Source organism: Primulina eburnea, chromosome 6 (genome assembly GCF_022965805.1).
Source record: "Primulina eburnea isolate SZY01 chromosome 6, ASM2296580v1, whole genome shotgun sequence".
NCBI classification, from domain to species: Eukaryota; Viridiplantae; Streptophyta; class Magnoliopsida; order Lamiales; family Gesneriaceae; genus Primulina; species Primulina eburnea.
Window position 1 is genome coordinate 37,172,457 of NC_133106.1, and position 23,808 is coordinate 37,196,264.

Below are 23,808 nucleotides of genomic sequence, written 5' to 3' on the forward strand. Positions count from 1 at the left end.
GGTAATCAAGGTTCGCACGTTCTAATTCGGTCAAAGGTGGGCGCGACTTTGACTTATATAACCAATATTTGAAAGGTCTTCAACACCGTTTCTTCATTTAATAAATGCGATCTTGAAAACTATTTTAAAATGAATAGAAGAAATTTTGTCTGCTTTTTTTTAAGAAAATAATTTTGGGTTTTTTTGTCCTTCGTATTTTTAGAAAATTACTTATTTTTTTTAAAAATAAATTTGAAAATATTATATTCATATATTTTTTTAAAACAGTTACTTAAAAATTTATCGTTCTCGCTTGTTATGAAGTTTGAAATTTGAAGTTTGAAACAATAATACAAGAATTGATCGTTTTCAAGGGAAAAGGAAAACTACATAATCCAATAGAACTGATCCATTCCCTCCTCCCTCTCACTCCGAATGTTCTTTTGGTGTTTGTTGAAAAATTCGAAATTTAATATATTTTAAACTTTACGGTAACTCATAATACTTTAAAATATTTTACTTGTCTCCATTATATAGATTTTTTTTTTGTTTTAACATACATACATATTAAGAAAAATCAATGGAAAAATAAATTTGCATACAAACTTCCGATTTTATCCATATTAATTAATTCAAAAATAGTTGCTCGTTTTTCAAGACTTAGTTAATAAAAATATATTAATAAAAAAATATTGTTAAATAAGGTACAAACTTATAAATTCGATACATAAAAAAAAGTGAACTATATAATATAACTGAGAGGGATGTAGTGCTAAATACATTTATTTTGACATCATGGACTCGTTAAATGTCTGTTTGCAATAATTGGGAAAACAGATCATATACTATCAGCACAGTTTCAAACCGATTTATTTGATGTACTTTTACAAATGATCTTATGTGTTACTTGCTAGAAATTTAAAAGACCCAAACCTTAAAAATTTTAAGGAATTGATTTCAGCTTGGATTACTCCATATCTTTGATTTTCTTTTCAATTTTTAATTATTTGGTTTTTGCCAATTTTATAATCAGCTAGCCGACCTAAGTCTTAACTTCTTGCTATATCCAATTAAATCCAAACTACTACTCATCTTCAGGAATCCATCCATCCATCCATCCATCCATCTCCCTACTACTTGTCGGTTCAGTTGTATTTATTTACTGCTTTTTTTTCTCTCTATATATCTATCTATATACACACACAGACACACGCATAAATATATGATATTGATCTCTTCAATGTCTTAGACTATTGGGCAGCCAAACATTACACTCTTGAATATATTGAACATATCAAAGAGAACCATTTCTAGAAGAAATAAACTGCTTTAAATTGTTTGGAAAACACCTTCTTGAATCTGCGGGAGATATGGAGTTCTTTAGTGTGTTGAATACTTCATTAGATCTGAATTTGAAACCTCTTCGAATTCTTGATGAAACTCCCGAAATGGTTAGTATGTACTCTTTTATTTGTAGTCCTTTGTGATGGTAAATTGAATGCAGTTCAAGTTGTATTTGGTTATGCAGGTTTGGTGATTGATTTTGTTTGTTCTGGATTTCAGAAACATGAAGTGGATAGCAGTTTGGAACTGGGAGTCAGTTCCGTAGAAGTGAAACAAGAGGTTAGGACATGCAGTGTTTAGTCTCAGAAACACATAGTAACATGCAATATCGATATATATGTGTATATATATATATACACTGTAGCAACTGAGTAGCAATTATGTTTATATGGGATTATGGAAGAAATTTTGTGGGTTAATGGGACATTTTTCATTTGGAGTGTGATTGAAAACTCAAATTTGGTTTCCTTTAATTTCTCCTTTTTGTATAGGTAAACATATCGATGTAATTATGTAAACATTCTGAATTCACCTCTGACTGTGTTCGAGTTCTTGAAAGTAATGGCCAAGAAAAGCATGAGTGAAATTCGTGTTTAGTTGCCGCCCCGTCAAATGAAAATGCAATATATATATATATATATATATATATATATATATATATATATATATATATATATATATATATATATATATATATATATCCACTACTGAATTACCTTTGATGTTGATGGAGCGAATCAGAGTTCTCGTAATGATTTCCTGAGTCTAACTTTATTATATTTATTTCTGGTCATACAGAGGGGTGCTTTGTTAGAGAAACTAAACAGGGCGAGTGCTGAAAACAAGAAACTTACTGAATTATTAACAGTCATGTATGAGAATTACAATGCATTACAAAAAAGATTAAAGGAGTACACGATCAAGAATTCGGAGTTGGATTTGATTTCGAGAAAGAGGAAACCTGAAAGTGGTATCAACAATATTCATGAAGCATACATTAGTGGCTCTTCTGAAAGCAGCTCCGGCGATGAAGAAGATTTGTGCAAGAAACCAAGAGAGGAAAAAGACAACAAAGGAAAAATATGGCGGACTAGTGTTCGAACCGAAGCATCCGATGCAAGCCTTGTAAGTTGTAACGAATATAATCACCACAAATTCAAGAAATGAAAGACAGTAACTTCTTTGAAACAAATTTTGTTAAAAAAAAATATGTATGTTTCTTGTATTCAAAGACTGTAAATTTAAACGGTTTCAGATAGTAAAAGATGGTTATCACTGGAGGAAATATGGGCAGAAGGTGACTAGAGATAACCCTTCTCCACGGGCTTACTACAAGTGTTCTTATGCTCCAAGTTGCCCAGTCAAAAAGAAGGTAATTCAACATGCCTATCCTCTACAAGCCAAGAAATAAGACATGTTATCATGGTGTGATTATTGGTGATAAATACATGATAATAGCACTAAGATTGTTATCATTTTATTTTCATTTCCGTGTGCCATATTTTTCTGATTATGGTCTTGCATTTTTGTCTATTCCCGTCTTGTGCATACAAATGTATCCAATATGATTCCATCTTTTGCTAATGTAGAAAAATAAGTTGCTCTCATGTACAAATTAAACTAATTTCCAAGGAACTAACCTCTACATTGTATACACTCTCACAGGTTCAAAGAAGTATAGAAGATCGAACAGTTGTAGTTGCAACTTATGAAGGGAAGCATAACCATCCTCAACCGTCGGCAAATTCCACCCCCAACAGGAGCGTGACTCTTGGAAACATGCCATGCTCAACCTCTCTTAGTTCATTCGGACCAACGGTCACGCTCGATCTCACAGTGCCAAAGACTAGTCACGACGAAACTACAAGGAGTAAGTCAAGAGGCAAGATTGCTGCACCGGAGCGCCGACACTCTTTGGTGGAACATATGGCTTCTACTTTAACAAGAGATCCAAATTTCAAAGCAGCTGTGGCAGCTGCCATCTCTGGAAAGTTTCTTCAGCTAAATACTCACACACAAAAGCGGTAGAATTTTTTTTTTTTTTGCTCGTCGTTTATCGGTTGTTCAGATTAGAAATACATTTGAGATAGAGATTTACAGAAGATGTCACGCGAAGCGTGGAATCCACAGGATTCTCCAAAATTACAAATTAAATTTCCAAGAGCACCGAATCTTGTATTGTAAAAATATATATAAAAAAAACTAGAAATTAATTTCTTTAGATTGATGTGAAAGCATTCCAGTTATAATCGAATAATTGAGAACATAAGCTTCTGCTAGAGTACAAGAAACAACTTTGTCTTGAACGAAAGTTACCAGCCCCGAAATTGGGTACACAAGCAAATCAAAACTCAAGTCAAATTAGGGACTAAAATGCTAAAAATGCCAATGGGACAACTGATACCAATCCTTTAGAAGAAATATCCCCTCAAAATATTAGATCAAAATGATTCCACCTAGGTACTATATCAGGTTTCTGTCAGGACAAAATAACTGTCATAACCCCGATTACATCAAGCTTAGAAATAAGAACCAAATTTAGAATACGTATCTAATGATATATGTAACCACGCAACTCCCCAGTTTGAAATTTAGGTTTTAAAGCAATAACTGTACTTCTCTTGCAATTTTAGTAAATTTTTTGTCAGTGCTTAATCACCAATATAGCGTCTACATGGTGTAATGAATCCTGCTCTTGCAGATTATCCATAGTTGTTGAGTCCAGTCTAAGATGCACAAATATCCTGTGGCACCTTTTATCATCCACTGCCCATGTTCACTGGTTTCAATCTCCCAGCACAGAGAACACGATAATAGATGATAATGAAATATATCAAGTACTTAATATTTGATAAGATATCTCAAAAGTCATTGTTAGTTGTATATATGAACTTGGACAATCTTATTTGAGCTTTAAAAATTATACTTTTTATGAGTTAAAAAGACATTATCATTATTGATTTGTTGAATTAACCAAGACAAGTAATTTGGAAGAAATTTGGAGTACTATCTATTAAATGTATGTAATTATTATCTCCATATATGCAAGAACACTTTGCACCGGTGTTTCAATTTTATATATCAAAATAATCTCACTTTTTAGTCACCACCTAAAAAGAATTAAATTTTATGTTTTGTTATATATTTCATTGATGTTCAATTCCAATAAACCCTTTTCACAATAATAATGTTTTTAGCTAACGTATGCATGAACAAGTTGCTTCCTTCCCTTCACTTATTTTATTAAAATTTTGAAAATTGAATACTGAAATATTATCTCAACTTTGCCTGTCTTATCCCTGTGATTGTGAATGACTCGTATGGACTACTGTATATCATACATGCTTTGTTGGTACTCATCCATTGCATGATATATATGTATATATATATATATACGAGTAAATGAAGGAATCAAGCATCAAGAACGTTTAGACCACCACATTCTACCTGAAAAGAAAAATGGCTTCAAGACAGCCATTTCCACCAAATTCAAGCCCAAAACCAAGCATTATTGTATTCCACACAAGCTACGAAGATTCAGCTACAAAGAGCTCAAGAACGCAACCCACAACTTCAGTCACTCCAACTCAATAGGTAAAGGGGGCTCTGGTACCGTTTTCAGAGGTATTCTAAAAGATGGGAAATTGGTAGCTGTCAAACTTCTCGATTCAAGTTCATTCCAGTGTGAACCGGAATTTCAAAATGAGTAAAGATTCTTGGTGGGCTGAAGTCCTGTCCTCTTGTTGTTTCTTTATCGGGGTTTTTTGCAGATAAGGGTAAGAGGCTTCTGGTTTATGAGTATATGCCAAATAGAAGTTTGCAAGAATGTTTGTTTTCTGAGTCTGAAAATGGGGGTTTTAATTGTTTGAGGTTGAATTGGGCTAGGAGGTTTGCAGTAATTCTTGATGTTGCAAGGGCATTGGCATTCTTGCATCTTGAGTGTGAGCCTGCAGTGATCCATGGAGATGTGAAGCCAAGCAATGTGCTGCTTGATTCAAAGTTTAGAGCCAAGATTTCGGATTTCGGGCTGTCAAGACTGAAGCTCGAGGGTAAATTTGGTGTTGATTTGTTTAGCCAAGAGTTGGGGAGAAGCCAAGAATTGTGGAAGAGTCGAGAACTTTCGGTTAACTCAAATGCCAGTACTGGAGTAGGTGGAGCCATTGGTACACCAGTGAAAGCCATGAAAACGATGAGGTAAATTTTGCTTTAGCCTTACAAGCATCTACTTCTTCCAAAAATAGTTGTAAAGTTTATCATAACGTGATGGGATTAGGATTGGCAATTAAATCTTTAAATTTTAACTGTAATCTTGGTAATGGGATTGATGATAAGTGTGAAAATTTGAAGGGGAGGGGGTTGTCGACTTTGGAAAATGAAGGGGATGATTGGAACGTGTTTGTGCCTTATGATGATGAATTGAGTAGTAATGATCATAGTAAGGAGTTGAATTTGAATGTTGCTTTGGTTGATGATGATAATAATTGCATTAACGAGGGTGCCAAACAATGGGGGAAGGATTGGTGGTGGAGGCAGGATGGGGATGGCGAATTGTGTAGTAAAGATTACGTGATGGAGTGGATAGGGAGTCAAATAAGTAACACAACGAGCATGAGAGGTACATTGTGCTATGTGGCTCCGGAGTATGGTGGGTGTGGATACTTGATGGAAAAGGCAGATATTTACAGCTTAGGTGTCCTGATTCTTGTTATCATATCTGGTAGAAGGCCTTTGCATGTGCTTTCATCGTCTATGAAGCTCGAGAAAGCAAACCTAACAAGTTGGTGCAGGCATTTAGCTCACAGTGGGAATGTGCTAGAGCTCGTGGACGAAAGAATGAGAGATGAATTTGACGAGAATCAAGCAAAGTTGTGCATCAACTTGGCAGTTGCTTGTTTGCAGAAAATGCCCGAGTTGAGACCGGATATCGGGGACGTTGTCAAGATATTGAAAGGCGAGATGGAACTCCCATCGCTCCCCTTTGCGTTGTCACCTTCTTCTCCTTCCAAGTGTTTTAGTATAATATATTTCCGCCACCAAAGTAAAAAGTCAAAATACGTGCTTGTTGTTCTCAAAGTAAAACAATGAATGAGCAAATGAAACAGACTTATAAATTTGAAAAACAGAAACTAGAAAAATAAAGGAAAAAGAATATTCCTCAGTCACCGCCACGGACACAGCCGGAGCACCGCTAGAACAGTTCAAATCCAAACCATGTCGTGAACAAGCCACTCAAAACAGCTCCAATCAAGTCCCATCCACCAACAAGCGCCGTAGCCGGAGCAGAAGAATCCTTAGGGCCCCCAGCCAAAGCAGCTGTCGGCGGCGGCGGAAGCGAGTGGACGAGCACAGAGACCTTCATGCCGCTGAAGCATCCCCCTGTCCCACAAATGAAATAATACCTCTTCGCCTCGTTGAGAGGGATGAAGTCCTTCCCGCTGCTCCAATTCCCCGTCGCGCTTTCGACGGTGCAGTTATCGTACCCTGTCTGGTTCACTTCAAACACATTGTACTGTGTTTTCTGGTACCTAAATGCTACCCAGGGGAAAAAAAAATTGTACAGAAATCAGTTAAAATTCTTCAGATACCTCAAAGTCATTAATGAGAGAGAAATAAAAGTAGTTTACAAATGAGGTCGCCCACGTAGAACGTATGGTTGTTGGCCCAAAGAGTATAGTTGACGCCGGGGTTCCATCCCTTGTTGGCACCGACAATGTGGTCCGTCGCTGCGGCGGAGTGGAGGAGGATGCAGAGCAAAGCGGCGGCGAGTTGGAGGATAAGGGAAGATGAGGTGGCCATTACTAAATTTGTGGTTGTGGCCAATGGATAGCTAAGGGGATTTGATTTGTTCAGATTAACAGTTAGTTCAACGGATACAAAAAAGTTATTTTATGATTTCAAATTTCTACTTAAGGCGTCGTATATAATAAACATTTATGTAACTTTTATTTCCTTTTTAGATAATATAAGTTGGGTAAAAATGTTTCTGTATTCAGTAGTCCATGTATAGCTGGTGTGTGTGTAACTAAGAATAATTGACGTAATAAATCAAAATGGAGAAGTGATCTGGATCTCAATCAGATAATGCAAGTGGCCGATATCAGATTTGAAGTTGCGAATGTCAGACAGCTAGCTCACGCGTGTCGTAAGACACGTCAATAATCTCTACCCTTTTCTCTTCAGAGCAACGGAAAAGTTCAATACGCTTATTCAAGTCCCCCTGTTTTCCATAACCCACAATCCCCATGTCACTGTGTTCTTGTTTGTCATCTCGTCAAAAACAATTTATGTTAAGTTTGCATCACCGGATTTGGCATACAACTCAAGAAGAGCGGTGCCAACATAAACACTACTAGATGCCAAAAACCCTTGTTTGATGGAGTAAGCATGAAGTGCAGAACCAAATCAGATATCTCCTAAAGGCTAAAGAAGCACAAGCAGATAGGACAGCCACCATGGTCACGGGATCAGGGTGAAGGATAGTGGATCTCATTCTATTAAATAATCTCAGAGCTTCGTAACCATAGTTATTTTTAGAATATCCGCCAATAATCGAGTTCCAAGAAATGACATCCTTGTCTGCCATAGAGTCGAATAGATAAACGGCTTCTTGCATCCTACGACACTTTGCATACATGTCCGCTACAGCATTCATCACATTAGCATCATCCATCCCAATCTTAATCCCTAGACCATGAACTGATGAACCCAATTTAAAATTGCCCGACTGTGCGCAAGCTGAAAGAAAGCTAGCCCATGTGTGTGTCTGAACTGGGAGAAATGTCCAGCCATTTCTTGTTTGTGAATGACACCAATGCTTCGTGTCCATAGCCACTTTGAACATAACCTACTATCATTGCCGTCCATGCAACAAGATCGATGGTGGAACAAATGGCAGGTGTTCTTAACCTGCCCAAACAAACCGAAAGAAGTGAAGCTTCTGCAGGAGATTTAACAGACAAAAGAATGGATTTTTTTAGAATGATTCGATAAGAGGACAGTGGTGCATGAACTTCGAGCTTACGGGTCGGTTCATGAGCAAAGGTTGTGAAATGAGGGTGTGATTTTAATAGCGCGAGACGAGGGGTGTTTCTGTGTATTGATGAGAACAATTTCGTGTTCGTTATTTGGGTTTGCTTTGCTTGCTGAAATCTGCCGCCATGAGGAATCTTGTCTGTATTTTGGGAGCAAAGCCCAGTTAAACTTTTAAATAAAAAAAATTGAGTACGATCTGGTCCAAAATGGAACATTCAAAATGATAGCCCACAACACTAGAAGAAGCCCCTTTTCCACTATTTGTTGAAATTAATTAATTAATGTCACATTCACGAGAGTTGTTTTTATCCCTTTAATGCGGTGATATCTTCATTTGTTGAAAATTAGCATCTGCAGACAGAGTCTCATAGATGGATCCATCGTCTTTATGCTGAATCTTCTTATTTTTCACAAGTTTATAACAAAATGGTAAAATAATCATCGTAAATTCATTATATCAAAGTTTACCTAAATCCTCGAAGAACCGAAATATGTGCACATAAAAAGAAAATAAATATGAACATTATTTATATAATATCATCTTCTCTTGCTCAGAATACTGCAAAGATGTGGGCTGTAGGATTTTCCCAGGCAGCAGAACATTTACGCTTAGTAAACATTGAGTAGACATAAATTGTTCATTGTCCGATCAGATGTAAGGATTGATGTGGGATGAATAGTCCCGAATCCCAGCTCCTTCCCATCCCATCCATTCTTCCCAAAGATCCCATTCTTGATCTACCATCCCCTCGTCCACCTCCGAGTCGTACGTCTCCACCTCTGGTTCTCTCAAATTTCTCATCACAACCTGTTCATCACGAACCTTGTCAGGCGGCATAAATTTGTTTTTTTTCGATTCTTATGTCTATTTTTTCAATTATTATTTCGTTGTAACAACATCTTTTGTTGTATATTGAAAACACATCACATCACTAGCAAATACATGGAAATCAATCAGTCACAAGAGGGTGGTCCACTCAAGTTACGTCACAAACTTTAAAATTATTATAGCATGTGTATTTATTTTAATATTTATAATTATTTTAAAATATACTTATCTCGTTGAATAGTGGGCTAAACCTAAAAAAAGGAAAAGGGCATTATCAATTATTGAGTTAAATACTTACATTGTAAGCCTCGCTAATGTGGTGAAACTGGATTCCACAGTCGTTTCCTCGGCATACATCAGGATGATACTGCAATCATACAACACAACCAGTGATCAGAATATTACCAAATAAAGGTTATCGACAGTCAATTTTAATTTGTCGCAGATAATAGAGACCTGAATTGGTAGCAGATTTCAGTTCATTTGCATTTTTTGAACTCTACATTCAATTCAAGATTTTTTTTTTTAGAAAAAAAAAAAACAGAACAAACTTTTTTCTGGCTTTAGATCTTCCCCAAAGACCAAATCTTCAATGAGTTGGATTAAAAAAAAGATTAAAAATGTTTCACGTGATGTGGAGTCAAACGAATCACCTGAAGAGCGAGGCGTCTAAATGCCTTCTTCACCTCAGATTCAGAAGCACCAGGGTCGATTCTCAGCGTCTCGTACGGATCACTGACAGCAGGCGAGGAAGAAATACACGACACCCTGACTTTTTTCTTGCTATTATTGTTCCTCAAATTTCTCAGCGATGAATTAGAGTCTTTCAATTGACCCCACGAATTAGATGTAGGAGTACAACCCACAGCAGCGGCCATTAAATCTTTTTACAGGAATTCTCAATCCAAGAAATAAGCAATTTGAAGATCCTGAAAACGAGTTCTGAAAAGGGAGTTGGTTCAATGATTTATATAACGTCAATCAAGGAAAACGGAGTGTGCCCGTAATAATTGAAACGGAAAGAATGTAAACCAGTTGAATTGAACAGAAGAGTCCTGTTGTTCATCCGATATGAGGAAACGGGGTTGGTTGGGGGAATATATACAAGTGTGGGGGTGAAAAAGCGTCCTTATCCAAACCTCCATGGGTTGCGTGCCACCGTAATATCTCATTAGGTTACATTTTATTTTCGCCAATCAATAATAGGATTTTTTTTATTTAAATAAATAGACAGAAAAAAGGTAAATTCAAAATATTATTTATGACCATGTATCCATATAGCATCGGGGCCACGTGTCTTAAGGTAATGTTGTGGTGTAAACAGGATAAGAGTTCGGCGTTGACGATCTTATCCGTTTTTAAAGGAACTAATATTTATTTATTTTAAATATTTAAATCTGCCTGATATAAATATATATTATTTTCTATATTATTAATATATTGATTATATAACAAATACTTGCTATTTGATAGTATAATTTTAAATTTTATAATATACATGTGTGTGTGAGAGAGAGAAAGCAGCCGCTCCCAAATATATATATAGAATTGTTTTGTGTGTTCCAAAATGTATGAAGCTTATAAAATAAAATTCAGCAGGATGTGACGTGACGTGTGATAAATATCTAATAATATTATATTGTTTCGTAATTATATATTCATGTTCAGATTGTAAAATATCGTATGGATGAGCGATGTTTTGATCGACTTTCATTATTTTATTATTAATATATTATCGAAAATATATTTAATACATAAAACAAAACTAAAATAGTACAACTACTGATATAAAAAAATAGAGAAAAATGAGCGTAAACTTTATTACATTTGATATATACAGAGTGATTTTATTTTATTTTATTTTGTTTAAAAAAAGCGTAAAGCTAAACAAATAGCTGGCCCCGTTGAGCTCGCATATTCCATGAAATATGCGATTCAGGGTAGAGAATTCTAATTGTTAAAGGTTGTTAAGCACCCAGATCCTTTCATTTTTTGATGAGTCGGGTATTCGGGTTCGTGGACTAATTACAGGAACCTTCTCTTGGTTTAATTTGTTTCCAAAGTAAATATCAATGTGGTCATAGCTTATATTTGTATTTAGGATTGATTCTTATTTGGTTTTTTCCTTATGACTTGAACTTATGATCATCATGTTATCTTCTTAATATTTTATATCACGTTTGTTATATATATATTTTTTTTTTAACTGAAATCAATTGAAATGATTATATATTTAAGTGGCGTAATGTTTTTATCATCTTCGAAAGTGGTGATATTTTATATGATTTGTTTGGATTTTCAGATTAGGACATATAATGATGTAGAGTTAATTATAATTACGTTGTATCTTTGAAGTGCACTGCATCATTGACAAGATGCAATCGTTGTTATCTGAATGGGTGTTTGAGCGGATGGAAAAAGTAAACGTTTGACAAATGATTATGAATTTTATTTTTTTATCAATATTATTTCGTGCGAGCTTGCTATATATGATTTGCTCAGGTTGATTTATTTGATTAACGTGATTTACATATTATTATATTAGTTATGAGGTTTATACAACGTGTGCAAAAAAAAAAAATAGTTGTAGATTTAAACTTGATAAAGAAAATGGAATTGTTTTTTTAAATATAAAAAAAAGGTTATTCGTTTGAATTCAAACTTTGAAAGGTAAATTTATTTCATGGTTAAAATTCTTAATATATGGATTTATCTACTTTTTTGTTTTGTCCACACTTGATGCACATGTTTAGCACGTGATCTAATTGTTTATAAGTAAAAAAAAAAAAAGAAGGACCAAATTAGAAATTAAAATATCAATAAGGAACATTCGGATTTTAAAATAAATTATATTTTAAATGAATGTGTCTTTTCTCATGAGTTCAAAGACAATTTATGCAATTTATTTTATTTTAGAACTCAGAAAACAAATCAAGATAGTTACAAAGTAATTGAATCTCATATGAGATCGTCTCACGGATCTTGATCTGTGAGACAGATCAATTATACCGATATTCACAATAAAAAGTAATATTCTTAGCATAAAAGTAAAAAAATTTCATGAATGACCCAAATAAGAGATCCGTCTAACAGATACGACCCGTGAGACCGTCTCACACAAGTTTTTACCTACAAAATATGCTTCAAACAAAAAATCATCCGAGCAATTTGTTAATAACGCCAATGCGAAATCGTACACGTTTTTTGTTTTTTTAATATGTTTAGATTACAATTATAAAGCAAACAAGTAAAAATAATAATAATTTGTCTCGTTAGCCTTATTTTAAAAAATATATTTGACCCTTTTTAAAATTTATCACTGGTTCAATTCAATAGCCACCTCCCGTGGATTATAAGATACGTTTTGTATTTTCTTTCCCAGTTAAAATATCCCACGTTTTAATAATGATGAGATAATGACATATAACATGAAATCTATATTTTTTTATATAAAAAAATAACAATACAATATTAGATTATTTGTAGTTACCTCACTTATACCAGTCCCTAATTTGAAACTCAATTACAATAATTATATCTCAAATATATATATATATATATATATATATATATATATATATATATATATATATATATATATATATATATATATAAAGAGTAAAATATCGTACACATAACAAATTTTATGACTAAATTAACCCATAAAAACTATATCGTATACTTTTCTTTAATAATCCATCTTGTCATTTCCCGTAAAAAATATTCAATATTTTGAAATCTGTTAGTTTAAATATATGGTTTTAAAACATAGACATGAAAGTTTACAACATATTTTAACGACTAGCCCATATATTTATGTATATAAAACTTTATTTTTTAATATAATTTTTTTAATCAAATATATAATTAATTTAATTTGAATGAAAGAAAAAAAAAATATCGCAATACTTATAACTATGTTAAGCATTAGACAATTAATAATATCTGATTGATTGACTGACAAATTTGACAGACAAAAGACAAAGATGGTATTGAAGAGAGAAAAATTTATGGAGAATAAAAATCATAGATTTCTCCAATGTAATAGTATTTAGATGGATCGATTTCAAATATATCTGTTAAGATTGGAATTTGGACCTAACTCAACCTCAAAAGCTAGCTCAAGGGGGGAGGATTGTCCAAGCCAATATATGCCACTCAAAGGTTATTTATCCAACCGATGTGGGACAATTAACACACCCCTCTCACGTCCAGGAATGAACATCTGGAGCGTGGAGTTTACAAATGACCTAATTATGGGCAGAACGGGTGGCCTAATTATAGGCAGTCCAACACATAACGGTGAAACCCGGGCTCTGATACCATGTTAAGATTGGAACTTGGACCTAACTCAACCCCAAAAGCTAGCTCAAGGGGGAGGATTGTCCAAGCCAATATATGCCACTCAAAGGTTATTAATCCTACCGATGTGGGACATTTAACACACCCCTCTCACGCCCAGGAATGAACATCTGGAGCGTGGAGTTTACAAATGACCCAATTATGGGCAGAACGGGTGGCCTATTTATAGGCAGTCCAACACATAACGGTGAAACCCGGGCTCTGATACCATGTTAAGATTGGAACTTGGACCTAACTCAACCCCAAAAGCTAGCTCAAGGGGGGAGGATTGTCCAAGCCAATATATGTCACTCAAAGGTTATTTATCCAACCGATGTGGGACAATTAACAATATCAAAATGTATTTTTGATGTTTTAAAAGACCAAGATCGTGATTTCAATTCATTCACTGCATATTTGTTTAGTGTTTCATCTTAGTTATGATTAATTTCAAATTCATCCAATAATGATATCATTTTAAATCTTTTATGTAATTAATATGTAGATAAATAAAATATTAATTTAATATTTGATATACGGTTTCATTCTTAACAGTATAATCTAATCAAAATTCCTGGATTTCAATCCATTTCCACAAATCAATGTTTAATTTAATATATAATATAAATTATAGATACACATCGCCGGATGGATGGTCAATAGGGCTGGACTTATTAATTATCAAATTCAGGATTTTATCTTTACATTTAGGGGGGTGTATTCAATCTAAACTTTTAATGACTTTTAATGATTTTTTTTAAAAGGTGGACTTTTGTGGAGTTGATGGATTTTGATTGACTTTTATAGAATCTCATGGAATTGTAAAACATATTTCATAGACTTTTATAGACATTTTTTGTAGACTTTTGTAGACTTTTGTAATTGTGATTTATTTTTTTATTAATTTTTTTAAATAATTATTGGACATATATAACCTATTCAATTTTAAATTTTTATTTATTTATGAAAATGTAAATGAATTTTACTTATTTAAAGGTTAAATAAATTTAATTTGTGAAAAACGACAAATGAATATGTGAATTTGGGATATTTCTCAATAAATGTACATCCAAATCTTTAGGTTGAACCAAAGACTTTTGTTGACATTTTATTGTTGTACATTAGGTTATAATTCTTGTACTTAATAGAATTCCATAGAGTCATTAAAAGTCTATTGACATTTTGAATACCCATAGACTTTTGTAGAGTTTTTAAAAGTCAAGTTTGAATACCACATGACTTTTTAAAATTCTACAAAAGTTTATATTGAATACCACTAAACTTTTATGGAGTATATAAAAGTCTAGTTTGAATACCTCTAGACTTTTAAACTCCATAAAAGTCATTAAAAGTCTATAACCAATACACCCCCCTTAGATTTTGGATTAGCGTGTTGACTTGTATAGCCTGATCAATTTATTTATTTTCTTAATTGCGTGTACAAAACTTATCGAACTTAAATGTGTCCTATATATTTAGTAAGTCTATCCGTTTCACGTATTTTTATTCGTGAGATGAGTCAGCTATATCTATATTTACAATAATAAATAATAATTTTTACCATAAAAAAATTTTTATTTTTAAGATGACCCAAATATGATATTCGTCTCATAAAAATTATTTGTTAGACTCTCCCATCAAAATTTGTCTGATATTTAAAATATCAACAATATATAAGTTCAAATTCAACAATCTTTAATGAAACCGAGCAAATAAAATAACTGTCCGCGTTAACGAGACCTGGAAATTCAGCCGACTAGGCACTAAATGCACGGTTCGTACAGAGCTAGAGCCTTACAAACTTCGAGGTGATTGGGTAAAAAGTTTCAAAGAATTTAATAACTTTAATATCTATTGGTAAATAATACACGTTAATTAAGCAGTATATTTATTTATATTTATAATTTATTTTACACTATTATCTCAAATTTAAGACAATATATGATATTCGATATTCAATTATAACAATCCACTGTCAAAAAAAAAAACTACATATTCATATATTAAATATATATAATAATTAATAATCCATCTGTCCAAATTATTCATACTTACTTTCATTTTTGGGTTGTCCTAAACATACAACCTATTTTCTTCAATTAATAGGATTTTTAATTGTTTTACTAATATACCTTTGTTAAATTAATTAAACAAGTTCTGATTGGATAAAATGATATGTCATTTGATTGTTTGAATGAATGTTTGTTAGATATATTTTAAAGTGTTATCTTTCTAATCTATGTATATATAATGATAAAAATAATAATGGATTTCAAAGATATCCCAATGATCAGTGTCATTTTAAGTATACCATTTACATTATTTATCAAAACCTCTTATTGAAGGGTAAAATAAGAATTTTGTTTATAAACTTTAAATTTTCCATTATTTTTTGAATCTGTGTTAAAAAAACACACAAGCTTATATGTTTTATAAAAATAATTATATAAATTAACACAAAAACTTTCGTGAGACAACTCACGATCTAATTTTACGACACATATATCTTATTCGAGTCACTCATGAAAAAATTACTTTTTCTGTCAAAAGTATATTACATATTTTGTAGATATGAGCATGACTGACTAATCGCATAAATAAAGATTCGTGGAATCGTTTCATACTAGAGTTATTGATAAATTAAATGCTAAAATTTATAAAATCATCTTCATCATTAAAAAATTGATCATCTCACACCTTTTTCATAATACAAATAATAAAATACATAGTGTTTTTTTTATATTTATTGGAATGTGAACGGATCCACGGGCATATCCATGATTTCAAAATGGGGATGATGAACATTACAAATTTAAGGTTTCTTGTGTGACGAGTTGGTTCATACATAAAGCAGGAAAAATATTTTTTTAGTATAAAAAATAATAAATTTAATGAGTTGAATATATGTCTCACAAAATTGACATGTAAAACATTCATAAGAGTTTGTGTGAAAGTGTAAATGTTCTTCATTCATTTTTTTTAAAACACATTATGTTATAATCCTTATAATATGAACAAGATAAAATTTAAATTCCAAAAAAATTCTAAAAATTTAAAGTATCAAGATACAAAATAAATATAGTATACAACAATGAATTGTTTAAATAAATACTCGTAAGTATAAGTAAAAAAAAAATAGAAATTACATAAACATCATTCAATCAAAATTTAGGTAAACAGTTTTTACTATTTTAACAGCGTTTCAATTAATTTTGTTATTTATATTTGTATATAATTGATTGAGGATATTTGTTTATATACATAGTTAAATTAGATACAAAGTATAAAACTATATACTAAGATAACCATATATCTAATATATACTAATTATTATGTACACGCGATGCATGTGTGTACAGTCTTTTTTATCATTATCGATGGATTAAAGTGAAATTTGACAAATTATGGAAGAATTAAATTGATATTTGAATTGTTGAAATTTTAAAAAAATAAAAATAAAAGTGTATGTTGAAATTAAAAAAAACAAAAGTGTAATATTAGTATAATATAAGGGTAAAGATAGAAAAAAAAGTTGGTGTCCTTATTAAATGGTTACTGACTTACTGTCATGTCCTTAATTTTAATAAAATAGAATAGAATAGATAGACTATTTAGTTACTGTTAATAATAATGACATTATTAATCCATCTTTGGTTGATATCGATAATTCTAACACGAATGTAACATATTGGGCTCACTTTTTATGGGCTCGAGCCCTGTATACTTTCTATCAGTTTATGTCAGCCCTGTTAAAATGTGATTTTGAATATAAATCAAATGGGCCGTCCAAAGCCTTCATGCCCTACTAAATCCGAAAGAGGCCCAATAATGTTTTATTGGAAACCCGATGTTGAAGTGATCAAGGATCGATCGTGATACACAAACCTAAGCTAGAATTCAATATTTTTTCTACTGCATTCCGTTCGTAGCATCAAGATCGCAGCGCAAATCATGGCAACCCCTGTAAGTTCCTCTTGTATTACGTAGCATTCGGTTTGTGCGATCTCGTCTTTATATATTTTTTTGGGGTTTAATGCTTTCAGTTGGTCGATTCAAATCCAGCAATGAGCTGTTTGCTCGGCTCGGAAAGTGATTCTCAGAGAACTCTGTATGATATATGCATCTTTTAATGCATCGAATCTACTTATGAGCATGTGATACGTTAATTTTGATCCATGGTTTAGAATCCAGGGTTTTGGCTGCCAATGTGTAAGGTGCTCTTTAGTCGGGCTTTTATCGTTTTGAACTTAGTTTTTCCAGTGTGTAGTGTGTAAGAATTTTCTGGAAGTTCATTAAATTTCTTATTATCTGCAGTTTTTTCGTTTAGTAGTTTGGTTTTTGAACTCGAGCTATATATTTTGAAAATTTTCTGTGTTTGTTGTCTTTAATATTTTATAAATGATGCAATGATAGCAAGATAAGGTATTTTGAAAAGCGAACTGAGTCCTAGCTCTCAGCTGCCAGAGTATAGAGTTTCTGAACTTTTTGTCGTGGAATTAGATATTCTCGAATTTAGCTCAGATTTGAGTTGTTTTCTAATTTTATTATAAATGATTAATTAAGAATGATTGGTTTTCACATATATGCGTCTGCGTTGTGTTTTTTGGCGTAGGTATCCATATGTGACGGGGACCTCAGTGGTTGGTCTCAAGTACAAAGATGGTATTCTTTTGGCCGCTGATATGGGAGGTTGGATCCTGAATCTGCCTCTTTCTTTATGCTCTATTAACATCTAAACATATGTGTCGAGTAATTAATGAATTGCTAGGTCAAGCTTGGTGCCAATTTTACCAAGGTCTGCCTTTTTTTGTACAGATTTCCAGGCTAAAATTCCATCCTACAGTATATACTAGAGTTCTAATACTTGAAAGATGGATATCTAAGGAAGAAACTTGGTGGAATGGAAAGAAACTGGTTGTTGGGGTGGAATGCATGGATTACAGCTTTTTGGTTGTTGGGGACTAGCTATCATACTTTTTCAGTGACAATTAATATTACTCCACAGATATCAAAGATTACAGAGGAAGGAGTTGCAACTTTTCCGCCATACTCGTTGAAGACTTGTTGGAATTTCTCTGCTTTCCAGAATCCAACTATTGGTGCCGAGGGATCATGGTAGGAGGATCAAGTTATAAACTTGTGTTTGCATTTGCTAAATGTTTTTCAGGTTTATTTGGTTCGAATTTGGCTGGATACATTTTAAATATATAATTTTGTATGTTTGTTTTAGTTGCAACCCTTGGTCTTCAACTAATTCATATCAGCTACCCGAATTTCGCATCCATGTGCAATGTTTAAATCAAAGAATCATTCATTCCTGTCCCTTAAATCATGCTTCATAAACTCGGGCAAGTTTTTTTGTTTTCCAATTTTTTCGACCATGTTGCCCTTTTCAACCAACCTCTTTATTTCTCATAATGTATAGTGCAGTAGCGAGTTCCTTTTCATTTTACATGGTTTGTGTGTGAATCTTGTCCATCCAAATCATGTGGAGGCAGTGCCCCCTTAGGTAGCATTGACTTAACCTCATTGGACTCGTAACATTAAATGAGGCGACGCTTGAGACATATTTTCGTCCATTTATGACCGTTTCTGTGAGTTGGCATAAATAAATTATTTTTCATATTATCAACCGGTGAGATTTGGGTACGATTAGAGTATATATAATGTAAAAATAAACAAGTTCAACAAATTATCGAGGAGTACAGAGCAAATTTTATTCTAATCAGCTTAAGTTGGGCGGTTTTAAATATTCATTTTGCTACTGAATGTTGGAGTTTATTTAATCTGACTGGTTTTTTGTTATTATTCTTTGTGCATATTTTCTTCAATTTGCTCGAGTGTAGTCCGGTTCATTGATTCTATATATGTCATATCTAGAGTATGTTTTTATTTCGAATTCCATATTATATTAAAATATAATATACGTGTTACTCTAGATATAGACTAACCCATCACGATGTTGTACAATACATTTAGATTAAGACAATCTCTCGATCGATTTATATCCCATTAATTAAGATATAATTTTTATCTGAAAGTTTTAGGTCGAATCTTGAGGAAAAAGATTCAACTGATTTGAAACTCCTATTGCTAATATAAATCTGTTCAATTTTCTATAATTTTAAAAACATAGATTTAAATCCCCCGATTAGCTCTTACGTTTTCAACAAATTAAAACAAGATATTTAGTTTCAAACTATTATTTGCTGGAATGTTTAAGGAAAGGTGAAGACTTTTTCGAGGTTTTTTGCATGCTTCCGAAAAGTTATTTAAATGCGATCTAGAGTGGAGGCCTTGCCTAAGGTAAGCTTTGCTTCTCAATAGCAAGCCCTCGTTACCACAGCGCTAACGGAGACAAACAGCCGAGTGAAAAGGGGATGAACGAAGATTAACTGATTGAGCTACAACCACAACTGCTATAGGCTATTATAGGCCTTAGGCTGGAAACAACGGAGCTGCTAGTAAGATGTTGATTGTTTATCCCATCGTTACTTGAATCAAATGCTCCAATGATCGAATCATTTCATTTGAATACATAATCCTATACTTGCAATGCCTCATCCAGGGTTTAAAAACAAACTCAAGATTAAAGTCCAATTAGGATTTGAAATCCTTAAATTTATTGAACTAGACACACACACACACACGTGTGTTTGTGGATATATATAGATTGATAGATAACACTCGTTTACGGGGTCGGCGGGACGCTTACTACTGGCGGCGGCGGCGGAGGAGTTGGCTCCCTTACCATATTGAAACTATTGGCCATCAAGACATAATCTGCATTATTTATTTAATATGTAAACAATACAATATTGTAATGGGAATTCAGATATAAACAACATATAGCTTACAGAACAAAAATAATACCAGAATAAAGTAATAATATATAGAATAGTTGTGGGGGGTTGGAGAAATTACTTTCAGGCAAGGCAAAAAAAAACCTTATATTTTCGATTGCATGCATACCTGGAAAGATAATCGATCTCCCTTCAACTCTTGAAGAAACGAGAAATAGTAAAAGCATTAGGACAATCTTCTTCAAGCCCTCCATGGTGTGTGTATGCGTAATAGGCAAGATCGCTGGGCTCAATATATAGACTTTAATTTAGTGGTCGTGCTCGTTTTCTGAGGAAATAATTAATTGAACAATGGCATGAATTGAACGTTGCTATTTTTTTCATTATTTTTTAAACGCAAAATATATATTTTGATTAAATAATCGCTAATCAAGACTTTTAAGTAGCTATACAGCACACTATTTATATATGAATTTGGTATATATAAATATAATCGGTCTTCATCCATATCATTTTCAAATATAGCATGATAGGGAAAGTTACATGTAAGAAGACCATAAAGGTTCAACTTTAATTTCTGGATGTTAAACAAACCAAGTATAATTTTACCGATCTGGTGTGTGTGTGTGTGTGTATATATATATTAAAAAAATGAGCAAAATAGTAAACAAAATAAAAAAATGCACCGTTCGATCGAATTAATTTCCTGTGAAAACTACCACATCGATGAAATTATAATTAGTTTGTTTAGAAATTAAAGTTGAACTTTATGGTCTTAATATATGCATACCTATTATTCTACAAGTACTTTCTCTGCCATTACTACACCATTAATTAAGTTGCTTGACTTGACTCCAAGAAGTCAAATATATCTTTTCAAATATTCCATCACAAATCAATAATTTTAATAAAAGATGATTTAAATTATTAGTTAAAAAATTGTATACGTAATGTAATAATACACGTAAATTTCGAGCGACAACACCATTTTATTAAAATATCGCTTATAAAACTTAAAAAGGAGAAAAAAAAAATCAATGCCCATTATTATATATAATATATATTATATATATATATATATTAATATATATGTGTGTGTGTGTGTGTGTGCCTATTCTCAAGTCTACAAAACGTTTCTTATTTGCTGTCGTGAAGACACTACCGAAGTTTGTGTTATAGAAGTGAACATTTATCAATACATGTAGATCTTCTAAATATTAATAAACTCCATTTATATTAATAAATGTACACTATTAGAATTAGATGCACCTTTCATGATAGCATGAAATTCTCCCGTGGTTGGATAATTTTGGTTTCAAGGTTGTCTGATCAAAATACACGACCAGATTTTCAACATGAAACATCAAGGCCAAGCAGCTCAACAGCCCAAGTAATTGGGACTGAACCAGATTTAATGAAATTAACTTGTGTCAAATGACCCTTGAACAAGTCTAGCAAACTTTGCTGTCACTGAACAAACATCGGCCGATGCCATCTGAAACTTGCAGGCTTTGCCATTTATCGTTCGAGAGATCGGGATTGTCTGATGTTTCTTGCTCCGGTATCCGGCTTTCTAAAGGGCTAACTAAATCACTCATTGACATGGAGTAACGGGGCCCAGGTACCATAATCTGGTCCCAATTGTCGAGTGCCAACAGTTGCTTGACGCAACCATTGTCAATATTTACCACTGTCTGACCATCCCTAGCTGAGTGAGAAGGCATTAAAAGTCGGTTAGACATGAAAGGATGCTCCAGTTCCAAAAAAAAACAGGATAAAATAGAGACCAATAACCTTTTCCTTTACCTCCTTTCCAAAAATGAAACAAAAATCACATTGGAGAGGGAAAAATACAAGGAGCAACTTAAAGATTGTGCCGTATCGTTCCATGAAGCTCAGTTTTATATTTTCACTATATAACATGTCATTGTACGAGTATCTTACCAAATATCTAATCTCAAGAGGAAGATTGATGTAAACATGAATTCTAAATTGTATGACCCCATGGCAATGTAATTACCTGAGCACGGTGAGGGAATATCACGAATGTAAGACCCTAAATGCCCCCTGAGAGTATCTCGATCATTCTTTGAAAAGGAAGACCGAGCTCCTGATGAAGTAGAATCCTGTATTCTGAAAAATGAAGGGCTCCCCTGATTATTCAAAGTCAACTTCATTATCGTTTTTAGCTTGATCATCTAATATAGAGAGTTTGGGTTCAAAATATGGTGAATCCAATGTAATTTCTTCTTGCTGACTGAGAAAGTTTAAGTGCGGATCATATTGAACAAGTTTTTCGAAATGCTTCCCTAACAAGCCATGTCGGCATTCCAACGTTTGGCATGTTTCCTGGGGAAAGTTTAAATTGGATCGACTCCAAAAGTGATGGGCTTTTTTCCTAAGGCTCGATCCCATGGACTCAGTTCATCAAGCGGAGTGTATTGCGAAGCAGGCCGTGCATATCCACATATTCCCGCTTTCTGCTGCTGGATAGAATCAGGAAACAACAACCCATGATGCAAAGCCTTATATACAGTGAATCCATCGCATTGACTCACATATATAATGAAAATAGTCCTCTCCCTATATACAGTCCAAAGTCTAGAAATCAAATCAAACAAAGTATTGGTAAACAATACGGGTTTTATCAAACTTACCAAAAAGGGCTTAATCCATTCGTTTATTTGTACAATTCGAATTAATTCAATTAATAAATCAAGTTAATCTTTGTATAAATTCTAATTATGTTGTAATAATTTTATCTAATCATGTACTGTATTTGAGTTTGTACTTTAATATATATTTTTTCCATCAAAATGAGGGTATTATAGATATAAATATTTTGGGAAGAAAAGTTTATTTGTTTTACAAACAAATTGTTCTAAGAGTTGATAATTAATTGTATAATTGGAGAATATCAACTATATATTGTTGTGGGCTCAACATATGTAACACGCATAGATTTCATGTTTTAATGATTGAAATATGAAATGATTAACTAGAGGAAAATAAGTTTCTTGTTCGATTAAATTGTCTCCATTAGATGCAACAACGAAATACTTCATTAAATATCAGATTGTTTATTTTTGTATCATTCCACTAAACCAGGTCGTATCTGTTATTAATGTATGTATCATGCGATCCGGTCAAACTAGTCTGTTTTTCATCTGGATTTGTTCGTCGAGGAAGATAACACATAAAATAGCACAGATAAGTTACAACATAAGCGGACAAAACTGACTCTTATAACACAGATCATTGTATCATATTATCTTTATTTTACGTGGCGAATGATGGATAAAAAGGGAAAGAAATATTTGTAAATATGGAAGAAGAAATGAGCATGTAAGGATATTTAGATACTTTCATCATTTATCGTCTTTATTTTTCTTTGTCATATAATCAGTCTCATCCCTTGGTGGACGAGGGACGCGTAATGTTCCAAAAATGGTGTTTGACACCGGGCTTGAATTTATCATG

General features: G+C 33.0%; 4 protein-coding genes, 2 long non-coding RNA genes and 1 pseudogene across 6 annotated transcripts; 3 read left to right on the forward strand and 4 right to left on the reverse strand.

The window, feature by feature from the left end:
• Positions 1–1,148: 1,148 nt before the first annotated feature.
• LOC140834977 (probable WRKY transcription factor 40) lies at positions 1,149–3,557 on the forward strand. Its single transcript, XM_073200226.1, has 5 exons — positions 1,149–1,430; positions 1,543–1,602; positions 2,122–2,448; positions 2,579–2,695; positions 2,989–3,557. Exons 1-5 carry the CDS (start codon positions 1,350–1,352, stop codon positions 3,349–3,351), a joined length of 948 nt encoding a protein of 315 aa, XP_073056327.1. The 5' UTR covers positions 1,149–1,349; the 3' UTR covers positions 3,352–3,557.
• A 995-nt stretch (positions 3,558–4,552) lies between these two features.
• LOC140834976 (putative receptor-like protein kinase At1g80870) lies at positions 4,553–6,408 on the forward strand (annotated as a pseudogene).
• LOC140834978 (early nodulin-like protein 17) lies at positions 6,363–7,238 on the reverse strand. The gene is made up of 2 exons (XM_073200227.1): positions 6,948–7,238; positions 6,363–6,855 (listed from the first exon to the last, which is right to left on the reverse strand). The coding sequence occupies exons 1-2, from the start codon at positions 7,117–7,119 to the stop codon at positions 6,512–6,514; spliced, it is 516 nt and encodes a 171-aa protein (XP_073056328.1). The 5' UTR covers positions 7,120–7,238; the 3' UTR covers positions 6,363–6,511.
• Positions 7,239–7,672: 434 nt separating this feature from the next.
• On the reverse strand, positions 7,673–8,149 carry LOC140835540 (pentatricopeptide repeat-containing protein At2g03380, mitochondrial-like). The gene has a single exon (XM_073201027.1). The coding sequence runs from the start codon at positions 8,147–8,149 to the stop codon at positions 7,673–7,675; it is 477 nt and encodes a 158-aa protein (XP_073057128.1).
• Positions 8,150–8,785: 636 nt separating this feature from the next.
• Positions 8,786–10,266, reverse strand: LOC140834979 (chaperone protein dnaJ 8, chloroplastic-like). The gene is made up of 3 exons (XM_073200228.1): positions 9,838–10,266; positions 9,483–9,551; positions 8,786–9,163 (listed from the first exon to the last, which is right to left on the reverse strand). Exons 1-3 carry the CDS (start codon positions 10,060–10,062, stop codon positions 9,005–9,007), a joined length of 453 nt encoding a protein of 150 aa, XP_073056329.1. The 5' UTR covers positions 10,063–10,266; the 3' UTR covers positions 8,786–9,004.
• Positions 10,267–17,344: 7,078 nt separating this feature from the next.
• LOC140833596 (uncharacterized) lies at positions 17,345–18,854 on the forward strand. The gene is made up of 4 exons (XR_012118503.1): positions 17,345–17,488; positions 17,569–17,633; positions 18,138–18,214; positions 18,341–18,854. It is a non-coding gene; the product is annotated as an uncharacterized lncRNA (long non-coding RNA).
• A 1,162-nt stretch (positions 18,855–20,016) lies between these two features.
• Positions 20,017–20,693, reverse strand: LOC140833597 (uncharacterized). Its single transcript, XR_012118504.1, has 2 exons — positions 20,498–20,693; positions 20,017–20,308 (listed from the first exon to the last, which is right to left on the reverse strand). It is a non-coding gene; the product is annotated as an uncharacterized lncRNA (long non-coding RNA).
• Between the last annotated feature and the right edge of the window lie 3,115 nt (positions 20,694–23,808).

Bases quoted from the DNA above. Each gene is read 5' to 3' on its own strand.
- LOC140834978 (XM_073200227.1), bottom strand. From the start codon at position 7,119: ATGGCCACCTCATCTTCCCTTATCCTCCAACTCGCCGCCGCTTTGCTC. The intron at 6,856-6,947 runs GTAAACTACTTT...TCCCCTGGGTAG, and splicing joins CTACGTGGGCGACCTCATTT to CATTTAGGTACCAGAAAACA.
- LOC140835540 (XM_073201027.1), bottom strand. From the start codon at position 8,149: ATGGACACGAAGCATTGGTGTCATTCACAAACAAGAAATGGCTGGACA.
- LOC140834979 (XM_073200228.1), bottom strand. From the start codon at position 10,062: ATGGCCGCTGCTGTGGGTTGTACTCCTACATCTAATTCGTGGGGTCAA. The intron at 9,552-9,837 runs GTGATTCGTTTG...GTATGATTGCAG, and splicing joins TTAGACGCCTCGCTCTTCAG to TATCATCCTGATGTATGCCG. The intron at 9,164-9,482 runs GTAAGTATTTAA...CGTGATGAACAG, and splicing joins ACATTAGCGAGGCTTACAAT to GTTGTGATGAGAAATTTGAG.
- LOC140834977 (XM_073200226.1), top strand. From the start codon at position 1,350: ATGGAGTTCTTTAGTGTGTTGAATACTTCATTAGATCTGAATTTGAAA. The intron at 2,449-2,578 runs GTAAGTTGTAAC...AAACGGTTTCAG, and splicing joins AAGCATCCGATGCAAGCCTT to ATAGTAAAAGATGGTTATCA. The intron at 2,696-2,988 runs GTAATTCAACAT...ACACTCTCACAG, and splicing joins GTTGCCCAGTCAAAAAGAAG to GTTCAAAGAAGTATAGAAGA.